General features: G+C 56.5%; 1 protein-coding gene across 1 annotated transcript in view; it reads left to right on the top strand.

The window, feature by feature from the left end:
• Positions 1–10438, top strand: part of LOC103250906 (zinc finger MIZ domain-containing protein 1-like) — a 76178-nt gene extending 65740 nt beyond the window's left edge. Inside the window, exons 4-5 of the mRNA XM_021708267.1 lie at positions 2733–2846; positions 10307–10438. Coding sequence (XP_021563942.1) covers positions 2733–2846; positions 10307–10438 — 246 coding nt within the window. The remainder of the gene's footprint in view (positions 1–2732; positions 2847–10306) is intronic.
• Positions 10439–11192: the final 754 nt, after the last annotated feature.

Below are 11192 nucleotides of genomic sequence, written 5' to 3'. Positions count from 1 at the left end.
GATTTATTGTAGAGATGAGGTCTCGCCAAGTTGCCCAGGTCGGTCTCGAACCCGCGGGCTTGGGCATTCCACTCACCTCAGCCTCCCAAAGCTCGGGATTACAGGCTGAGCCACCGAGCCCGGCTTGGGAATCCTCTTTCTATGATTCAAACATATGCTCCTATGCCATGGCACAGACTGGTCAGCTTACCCCCACCCAGCCCTGGCCCTTCCACATGCTACTGGAGACACATTCTGCAGTGGCCAGGTTGCTGGCCCACGTGACAGGTGGTCCATCCTTTGGACGTGAACTCACCAACCATTTCCGGTGGAGGCCAGCCTTGTGCCAGTCTTTGGGGTCCCAGAGGCTGAATGGGAGGCTGTGTGTTCCCTCAAAGGGCTCATAAGAGAGACAGGGGACCGGGCTTGGTAGCTCAGCCTATAATCCCAGCACTTTGGGAGTCCGAGGGGAGTGGATTACCTGAGCCTGTGGGTTCAACACCAGCCCGGGCAACTTTGACGAGCCCTCATCTCTACAATAAATCAAAAAATTAGCCGGGCATGGTAGCACGTGCCTGTAGTTCTGGCTACTTAGAAGGCTGAGATGGAAGGATTGCCGGAGCCCAGCAGGTATGAAGCCAGGGTGGCTGTGAGTGTGCCACTGCCCTCCAGCCTGGGTGACAAAATGAGACTCCCAACTCAAAAAAAAAAAGAGAGAGAGAGACAGGGAACCATGGTGAGGTCCTCATGTAGATTGCAATAGCCCTCTACTTCCACGTATCATTTCTAACTTCACAGCAGCCCTGCGTGTATAGTCACCACCCCCTTTACAGATGGACAGGCTAAAGTAACATCCCAGGGCTATGTAGCTCAGTGGCTAAGATGAAGTGTGCAGGTCTATCCTGCACGTGTCACCAAATTGCTCCATCTCTCTGTGGACTTCATGGTTGAAACAGGCAATGAGGGTACAGAGAGGGGTGGAGGCTTAGCCAGGGCCACAGAGCTGCTGCAAAAAGACATCGGTGAGGACACCTGGTGTTTTCTCCCCTGCTGGGGTGCACCCACAGCTGAAGACCATGCACACTGTCTGGGGTGATGGAAGGCTGGGCATTTAGGTGCCAGAACAAGATGGGGCCCCTGAAATGGACCTTGGAGGCCGCTTGTGAACCCAGAGCCCCCAAAGGTGGTACCGTGGCCACCTGGGGCCAGGCAGCTCTGAGAGCAGCATGCGGTGGCTCCAACCCTGCTAATTGTGTGTGACATCACGTAATAAATGGAACAACTCGGTTAGCAGGGGCAGCCACTAGGCAGGGATGAGCTGATTTGCACAGCTTTCCACGTGGTCCCAGTTGCCATGCGTGGCCTCTGAGGGGCGTGTTTAAAGAGGGCACAGAGGCAGAGGTGAGGCCCTGCCGCAGCCCCCCCCCACCAAGGGCACATTTCTATTTGTAGAAGTTCCTCCTGTTTGGCTCAAGTCACATACAGGGAGCACCGCCTGTGCTGAGCATGGCTGCATGCTGCTGTGCTGCCCCAGACTTTGGGAAGCAGAGTCAGGGCCCCACGTGGGAGCACCCCCGTGTCGGGCACTCCTCCAGGGGCTGTGTAAGCCTCATCTTGTTTGAGCCTGGCCAGGCCCCAGGACAGTGGGCTCTGTTGCTGCTTAGTGCCCTATTTCTCCCTTCATCTCACTTCTCTTCCCTCTCACTTTCTTCCATCCGTTTTTTAAGCTTTGTCTTGCACTAACCACCCAGCAGCAATAGTCTCAGTAGCTTAAATGAAAGAAACAGAAATTCCCACCACCACGCTGTGGTCTGTCACCCCCATTTTACAGATGGGGAGACTGAAGCTCAGGGAGGTGAGGGGACCATCCTAGGTCAGCACTGGCAGGAGGTGAAGGCAGAGTGTGCCTCCAGGGCTGTACCTCACAGGGATCCCCACAATGTCCCTCCCAGTGTCGGAGCCTACAGCTCCTAAGCCCGCCCTGCCTTGGCTCCGAGACAGGCTCACGCTGCAGGTCTGGTTGGAGGGAGAGCCCCAAGAGGTGACCATTCTGCGGTGACTCCCAGCACCAAGACGACAGGTCCTCAAGAGGTGCCACCATCCCTGCAGCTGTGCAGCTGACTCACACTCCTACCCTGTGGACACCCTCTAGGGTTCGCCCAGGAGGACACAGTTAGTCACAGCTACCATTTGTCCAGAATCCCAGCTTTGCCCCAGTTGGCTTCCCTGCCTCTGGCTAAGGTGCCAGACGTGCTGGGTGTGACCTCTGCCCACTCCCTGTGGCTACAGCAGAGCTTGCTGTGAAGACAGAGCTGGTGGGAGCCCAGACCCAGGCTTTGGTGGTAGGGTTGGGAGGTGGGGGCTGATCAGGATGGAGTCTCCAGGGTCAGCCTGTCCTGGATCCGGGAGACCCAGCCCCCAAGTATGGGAGCCAAAGGCCACTCTCCAGAACTCTCCTACCCCAGCATCCAGAAACCACTTCACTGTAATGTTACTGGCTTTCTCTAGACCTTGCCTCTCCAGTCTTCGCAATGGGGCCCCTCATCTGCATCTTGCAGGGGATGGGGTGGGGATAGGCAGACCAGCCAGGGCATGTGAGGGGAGGGAGTGTGAGAAAGCTCTGATACCGGCCTCCCCACTTTCTGCGAGTCTCCCCCTGGAGGGCTGGGGTCTTCCCCACCTCAGACCCCTGCATACTGCCCATGCTGGCCTCATACCCAGAGCCTCAGCTGCCTTCCTTTCCTTTCCCACAGCACTTACAGAATCCGGCCAACTTCCACAATGCCGCCACGGAGCTGCTGGACTGGTGTGGAGACCCAAGAGCTTTCCAGCGCCCCTTCGAGCAGAGCCTCATGGGCTGTTTGACGGTGAGTCCGCACCCTGCGTGCCAGGGCTAGTGGGCCTACCCAGGTGTCGGGGAGGGGGTACTGAGAGCTAGGAGGATGCTGGTGATGGAGGAGATAGCCATCTGTGTGTGTCTCCACACACACACACTCGCCCAGGGACCCTGGGACCCATGAGGGGACATAGTCCCATGCGTCACATGGATTCCCCATGCCAGATGAGAAAGACATGGCTCACCTTGGGGTCAGTGTTCCATCATAAGCAAAGCAGAGAGACCTTTAAAGGGCTTTCAGCCATCCATTTATCCTGCCATTCATTCATTCATTCGTTTAGCAAACATTTATGGAGCTCTTTTTATAGTCATCCATCCATCTATCCACTCAGGTAAGCATCTATCGAGCCCCTATTGCATCCAGCCAGCCAGCCAAATAAACATTGATTGGCCCCTCATATATCATGTATGATCCCCTCTGCTAAGTCCAGGGAAACCAAAGACGAATAAGACTTGGCCAAGCCTGATTTCCTCTCTAGTAGAGGAGGCAGATGCTTAGAGAGATGGCTGAGAGAATCGTGTACATGGTGAAGGCAGTGTACATGGCAGAATCGTGTACATGGCAGAGGGAGCCCTTAGTGGCCAGGAGGTGGGGCGGGACATGCAAAACTGAGAAAAGGAACCCCCATACCTGTGCAGGAGTCAGCCAGGCAGCTGAGGACAGTAAGCATTCTAGGAACAGTGTGTGCAAGAGCCCAGATGGCCACCAGAACACAGAGAACTAGGGAAGGGTCTAGGCTACAAGACGGGCAGGGGCCAGGCCCAGAGTTCATGGCGTGGATGGCCCGCCTAAGAGCCACATGGGAGATGTGCTCCCAGCTGTGAATGTCCCCAGGCATGTGACCTGTGTCCGTAAGTGTGAGGGCATTTCAGAGGTCAGTAAGGCAGCTGCTCAGAGGCCAAGGCAGTTTGAAGGGAATGGGAATGTGAGGAAGCAAATTGCAGGGAGCCTGCCCGTCCCGAGCCTGGAAAAGGAGCGACCAAGAAGGATGCCTTGCCAGGAGGGAGCAGCAGGTGTAGCCCACCATGTTTCCAGAAAGCTCCAGACAGGAGTGAGACAAAAGCCCAGCATGACCCCCACCTGGAGCAGAAGGAATAGTGATAACACGGGCCATCATTGCAAGCACGGTTCTGTCCTGACGTGGAGTTGGCCCACCGTGCGTGCTGTCTCCCTGAGTACACTCTGAGGCTGGTCCTGTGACCCTCCTATCCTACAGAAGAGGAGGCCAAGACTTGTAACTGACTTCGCAAAGTCACACTGCCTTAGAAGTGGGCATGGACGTGACATGAAGGCCTGCCTTTAGGGGATTGCTCTTGGCCATTAGGTATGCCCGCCGGGGGTGCAGCCAGGACCCTCCCAGGGTGCCTCTGTCTGTCAGAAGCCGACCATCTGGCTCCCTTGGAGACACGGGGCCAAACCAGGTGGCCACCTGCACTGCTCAGTCTTCCTCATCCTTCAGCGCATCGCTCCCTTCTCCCTCCCCAGCCTCTTAATCCTCTTTGTGGGGATCCTGGTTCCAGGCTAAGCCCTGTGGACAGACAGATGTTGCCAGAGGCCCCCGGCTCCCGCCCCAGCTGCCGGCAGCCACGGGGGATGGAGGAGGTGGGGACCTTCCACAACATGTGGCCAGACAGGCTGCCACCCTCCCAGCACACTGCCCTGAGCCTGACCCTGCCTGGGATAGGGGGACTCGGAGCTGAATCAGACATGGGTTTTGGCCAGCTTAGATGGACCAGTACCTGGCCCTGCCTCAGCCCTGGTGTTCATCCATTCATTCATCAAACGTGTCCCTGCTGGACATCAGAGGGACACTCTCAAGGAGCTTACCTTCTGGTGGGGGAGCCTGACAATAGACACATAAAGGACCAAATAAGGATACACGCCAGGACCCTGGGAGAGGGGTGGGGCGCAGGTCAGGAAGAATCTCCAGAGCAGGTGATCTCTTTGGGAGGGTGAGAGAGAAGGGTGCCCCAGGTGGAGGGACTTGCCCACACAAAGGCCCTGAGGCTTGATGCGTTCAAGACATAGAAAGAAGGCTCAGGCAACCAGAGCCCAGGAGAGGGAGAAGGCTGGGAGATGGGGTAGAAGAAGGAAGCCGAATGCAGCTAACACAAGCCCACTGGCCACGCAGGAAGAGTGTGGACACGGCTGGATGTTATTTGGAGGGAGCAGGGAGCCCTTGAAGGGTCGCAGACAGGAAATTGATAGGATATGATTTGTGTAGGGACAGGAGCTCTGAAGGGGAGTGTCCTTGGAGGATAGGATGGAGTGTCCTTGGAGTATTATGGAGGGCTTCCCAGGGGAGGGAGCCCAGAGAGGACCCCGTGGATCTGACTGGACAGAGAGGAGGCCATGGCCTCCCAGGCAGGGAGAGCTGTGTGCACAGAGGCGGAGTGCCAGCTCTCCTGGACTTCTGCTCTGTACCCCAACATAAGGCATGAGCTCGTTCTAGTGCCTGCTTTTACCCCCACCGCTGCAGCCTGTGGCTTAACCAGAATGGGGCCCTTGACCCACCAGCCAGACACCTGAGTCTGACAGTCTCTTAGAACTCAATAGAGCCAGCAGCATGAAGGGGTGGGGAGGGGGGGCGAGCGGGTGTCACAGAAGACACCCTCAGTGCCCAAGGTATTTTCCTGGGCACTGTCTCTTTGGATCTTTGTGAAGACCCTTCAAGGTCCCTCCGGCACCCAGCAGGGACCCGGTGAATGTTGAATGAATGATTGAACAACAAGGCCAAGGCAGAGCCAGTTACTGCCCTCGAGGTAGGCAGAGGAGGAGTGACCACCCCCGTTTTATAAACAAGGCAACTCAGAAGGTGAGCAGCTTACCTCAGTCCTGAGCGGGTACCACTGACCCCCAGGATTCCCTGGGCCTTGTTGCCAGTCCCCCCCCTCCTTCTGCTGGGCATTCTCAGCCCCAGCCCTGTCCCAAGGGGAGGGATGAGATGAGGGAGGTTGGAGATCTGGAGGAATCTAGGCAGGGCAAGGTGGCTGACCTGGACTCCCGAGCACACACCCACACACGCACACCCTCACCCTCCCGTCCAGGTGGCAGCTTGAGCGCCCCGGGTTGCTGCAATCCCCTAGGTGACCTCTGGGAGCAAATTCCAAATTCCTCTGGATCCGGCTTACTTTGAGGATATAAATTAAAAACCACTTAGCCTGGGGCAGCAAATGGACACATTTGTGCCACACCAACTCCTAGGCAGCAAAGGCACAATTAAAGTGACATGCTGTGGATCCTGGGAGCTGGCCCTGCTCCACCCTCCCGGTCACACCCTGGGACTTCAGGATGTAGAGGGACGGGAGGCCAGGGCCGCCACTTCCTCTTCAAAACCAGGTTCCTCCTGACCACGGGAGGCTCACTCCCACCTGTCCTCCTGCAGCGGTGCTGAGCCGCCTGTGGGTACCTTGCTCTGGGTGAGCACTTTCCTTCTCCCCTGAGCTGGAATTCTTGGTGACATGCCCAGAGAGTAGAAGAAGCAGCCTCAGTAGCTGAACAGGAGAGCAAGTTGAAGAGGGAAGCCAGTTTCACCTCAGCAGGCCTCTCCCTTCCCTCGCCAGTGAGGAATCCCTACAGCTCGTCAGGCCTGTGGGGTGCAGCCCCCTGCCAGGAACAGAAACCCTTTTTCCAATGTTCCCCCAGACAGCTGTCCTGCTTCACAATCTGTAGGCTGGCCGCTTTTCAGAGCAACAGTCCCTTTGTGAGATTCATGTAATTCGCCACAGGACCTCGAGCAAGTCCCCGTCTTGTCTCTGGACTTGGTTTCCCTCTCTGTGGTGTGAGGGCTGGCCTCCCTGACCTGTGAGGTCCATCTGGCTCCAGGGCCCAGGTGTCTGACCTCCTGGCTTGGGAGCACCCTCCAGGTGGGCTGAGCCAGCAGGCCCTAGGCCACCAGCAGAGGGCAGCAGCGCTGTGGCCATCCATGGTGGCCTTTCTGGGGAGGGGTCTTCTCACGCCACAGGAACTTCACATTGGAGTGGGAGCCGGCCTCTCTGAAAAACAACCTGCTCAGCTGAGCCCACCCTCCCTACTGCTGCCAGTCAGACCCCACTGCACAGAACGTACCGGGGTCTTCAGGCTAGGCCAGAGGAAGCCAGGGGATAACCATGATGAGGCGCTCTAGGGCCACAGGGTTCAGAGTACCGCTCTGCATACCTGTGCTGTGTGACCTTGAGCGAGATCCTGCCCTCTGTGGGTTTTGGCTTCCTCATCAGTGAAGGGAGGCTGTTGGAGTCAGTGTCGCTTCTGAGTGCTGGGGACTTGGTGACAAGCAGACACTCTGCTCCTCTACCCACCCAGTTGACCCTTGCAGTCTGCACAGCACAGGGCCTCTTATTCAATTTAGCTAGCATTAAAAAAAAAAAAAACAGAGCGACAGGATTAGCCAGTAATGGCCAAACACAGGGATGTTTTTCTCCTTTCTGCCCTGAACCCCAGGGCCTGAGGGTCCTCCACACAGCCTGGAAGCTAGGGCCTTAACCCTCTGTCAGCTAAAAGAGGTCCTATCATGAAAACAGCCCAGATGTTCCAGCCAGACTGTCTGGGGTTGCATTCTGGCTGTCACTGACAAGCTTTGGGCTGTTATTCAACCTCATAAAACAGAGATGGTAATAATACCCACCTCTGGAGCTGCCTTGTTACATACAAAGCATTTACACAGCCTTCATGCCTGGGAGCCAGGATTTTCTTCTTTTCTTTTTTTTTTTTTTCTGAGTAGGCGTCTCGCTCGGGTGCCCAGGCTGGAGTGCATTCGCACACATACGGCCACTGCAGCCTCAACCTGCTGGGCTCCAGAGATCCTTCCACCTCAGCTTTCCAAGTAGCTGGAACCACAGGTGCTCGCCACCAGGTCCGGCTAATTGTTTGATTTATTGTAGAGACGAGGTCTCACCAAGTTGCCCGGGCTGGTCTCGAACCCCTGGATTTAAGCAGTCCTCTCACCTCTGCCTCTCAAAGTGCTGGGATTACAGGCGTGAGCCACCACACCCGGCTGGAAGCCAGCATTTTCATGATGATGCTTGTGAGCATCAAGGTTTCCCGCAGACAGCAGCCTCATTGCAGCACCAGTTCAAACAGGCTTGTCTATGCTCATGGGCATCTACCCCAAGACTCCCCCACCAAAGAGGGAGGGCACCAGAGTCCCCATCTGAGCTGCAGCAACCTGTCCAGCCCAGACCCCTCCTTGTTGCTTTTTGGAGAGTGTCTGCTTGCAGACTTGAAATACTCAACAGGCTGTGAGGAGCTAGGGAAGCTGGTTTTTCTTTCATTTTTTCTTTTTTTTTTTTGAGTCAGTGTCTCACTCTGTCGCCCGGACTGGAGTGCAGTAGCCGCGCCCGGCCACCGCAGCCTCCACCTGCTGGGCTCAGGCGATCCTTCTATCTCAGCCTTCCAAGTAGCTGGAACCACAAGCATGCGCCACCACACCTAACCAATTTTTTGATTTATTGTAAAGACGAGGCCTCACCATGTTGCTCAGGCTGGTCTCAAACCCTGAGCTCAGGCAATCCTCTTGCCTCAGCCTCCCAAAGTGCTGGGATTATAGGGGTGAGCCACCCGGCGGCCCAGAGACTCTGGAACATGCAGAGGGGCAGAGAGAGCCCATGGGAGAGAGGCCCGGGGGTGTATAGACGGTTTCTGTGCCAGGGCTTCTGTTTACACAGAAATGCTGAGCAAATATCCTAACCTGACAGTATCCTTTTTACCTCCCAGCCTGGCTCAGACATTAGCCCAGCATGAGGGGCTTTCCAGGAGGGAGGTACAGGGAAGGCCCAGGGCCCTGTTTCAAGAGTCACGGGTGGTCCTGGGAAGGGAAATACATTGGCTCCTCTGCAATGCAGCGTGGGACACTCTCAGAGCCTCTAGTGTCCGCATGTGTTCAAGGAGGAGGTTGGCCTGGATGAGGGGTGTTCCCATACTTCTTAACCCCAGAGCCCTTGTCCTCAAACCCTAAGACAGAAAGCAGGAAATGGGGTGGGGGGCTGTTCTGAGGATCCAGGGGCCAGGCCAGAGCCCAAAGCAGCCTGGAGCCTTGGCCATGGAGACGCCCCCTTTCTCAGAAGCACCAGCCAACCACATCTGGGTGCTCTCCCTTCCCACTCAGCCATGGCCGCCCCAGCTGCTTTCTAAAACGACTCCATTTTCCAAGGTCCTTCCTTCTTAATAAAGAAACCTAATTTGCTCCTGTTAATGAGGAAGGCAGGTGGGCAAGAGCAGGTCTGGCAGTCTCGGGACACCTGGGAATGGGTAGGGACGGAGTACGGCCAGATGGGCATGAGCCTGTGGAGCCATTCAGGGGGTCTGCTGGGCACCCCAACCCCACACTGCCTCCCAGGTGACTAACAGGCCTCCCAGTCTCCTACCTCTCACCCTTCCAACCTCTACTTCTGAGGGTCACAGGATGGGTGGGAACTTCAGGGGCTGAGAGCCGTGGCTTGGTGCTAGAGACTGCCCCCAGGCTAAGCATGAGGGAGAGTCCTGCAGTTTCTAGGCCAAGGTTCAAGGACCCCGGGGCTAGGCACAGAGCCATGCATGAGCAGCATTAGCACACCCACGCCATCCGGGAAGCCATAGCCGTCTCAGGTCACTCTGGCCTGAACTCCACGGGTAGATGCAGATGCTGTCTCTGGAGGGGCAGGGCTGGGCCTGAGGGTCTACATTTGTTTTTTTTTGTTTTTTGTTTTTTTTGAGTTGGAGTCTCACTGTGTCACCCAGACTGGAGTGCAGTGGCAGCCTCGATCTGCTGGCCTCCGGCAATCCTTCCGCCTCAGCCTTCCAAGTAGCTGGAACTACAGGCGCGCGCTACCATGCCCGGCTAATTTTTGATTTATTGTAGAGATGAGGTCTCGCCAAGTTGCCCAGACAGGTCTCGAACCTGCAGACTCAGGCAATCCACTCTCCTCAGCCTCCCAAAGCGCGGGATTACAGGCTGAGCCACCGAGCCCGGCTGGGTCTACATTTCTAATAGGCCCCTATGTGATGTTGGTGTCACTGGGGGCATCCAGGGACAGTCAGCACCCCACAGTGGTGGGTGCACAAGCTCAGTAAGGGGCAGGGGTGGAAGGATTCCAGGAGTCCAGGTCTTGGAGGGTAGATTGAACAGGCCTGCAGTGGAGCAGAGAGACTGGCCTGGGCCTGTCCTAAAGTGCAGCATCCCAGCCGACTTCTAGAATGTGGCCAGATTTAAGCCCTTAAAAGTGGCAGGGTCTGTGGGCTTGGAGTTAGTCCCATCACTAGACTGAAAAACCCCCACCGACAGAGGCCAAGATCCCAGGGCTGGCACAGAACAAGACCCAGTGGAATCCCAGCTCTGCCTGATCTTGGGGACCTGCCTTAGCCTGCCCACCTTACCCCTTCACCTGTAAAACAGGCATATCCACCCACTCTGGGCCCAATGACTCACCCAGCCCTTCCTTCTCTCTTGCTGCCAGGTGGTCAGCCGGGTGGCCGCCCAGCAAGGGTTTGACCTGGACCTCGGCTACAGACTGCTGGCTGTGTGTGCTGCGAACCGGGACAAGTTTACCCCAAAGTCTGCCGGTAGGTGTCCGTCGGGGGCTCCATGAAAGTCACTGGGAGGTAGGAAGGGGAACTGGACTCAAAACCAGGACTGTCCATCTTCCCTGCCGGCTGGTGGCTTCATGTGTCTAGGTGTGGTGTGAGCCTCTGGGGAGGAGCACCAGTCCACCAGGCCCTGGGGCCCCCCTGTGGGGCTATGCCTGTGTCTCTTCTTAGGGGTATACTTGCCTCAGGGGGTTCCTCAAGCCCAGGAGGATATCAAAGCCCAACAGGAGGCGCTGTGCTAAAGGCAGGACATGCATCGTCTCATTCCATCACCTCAGTGACCCCTTGGCATAAGCACTGTGATCACCCCCATTTTACAGATGAGAAAACTGATGCTCAGAGACAATGAAGAAGAGATTCCCCAAGGTCGCACAGCTGGAAAGCAACAGAGCTGGAACTTAAGCCCAGGCCTGACTACAGAGGCAGCATTCTTTTTTTTTTTTTTTTTGAGTTGGAGTCCCACTCAGTCTCCCAGACTGGAGTGCAGTGGCCGCTCCCGGCCACCGCAGCCTCGACCTGCTGGGCTCCGGCGATCCTTCTGCCTCAGCCTTCCGCCTCAGCCTTCCAAGTAGCTGGAACTACAGGTGCGTGCTACCACGCCTGGCTAATTTTTTAATTTATTGCAGAGATGAGGGCTCGCCAAGTTGCCCAGGCGGGTCTCAAACCCGCAGGCTCAGGCAATCCACTCACCTCAGCCTCCCAAAGCGTGGGATTACAGGCTGAGCCACCGAGCCCGGCTAGAGGCAGCATTCTTAA

This window comes from Carlito syrichta, unplaced genomic scaffold (assembly GCF_000164805.1).
Source record: "Carlito syrichta isolate Samal-C Ts95f unplaced genomic scaffold, Tarsius_syrichta-2.0.1 Scaffold135680, whole genome shotgun sequence".
In the NCBI taxonomy this organism is placed as follows: domain Eukaryota; kingdom Metazoa; phylum Chordata; class Mammalia; order Primates; family Tarsiidae; genus Carlito; species Carlito syrichta.
The sequence above is the reverse complement of the archived record's forward strand: the minus strand, read 5'-3'. Positions and strand labels throughout refer to the sequence as shown.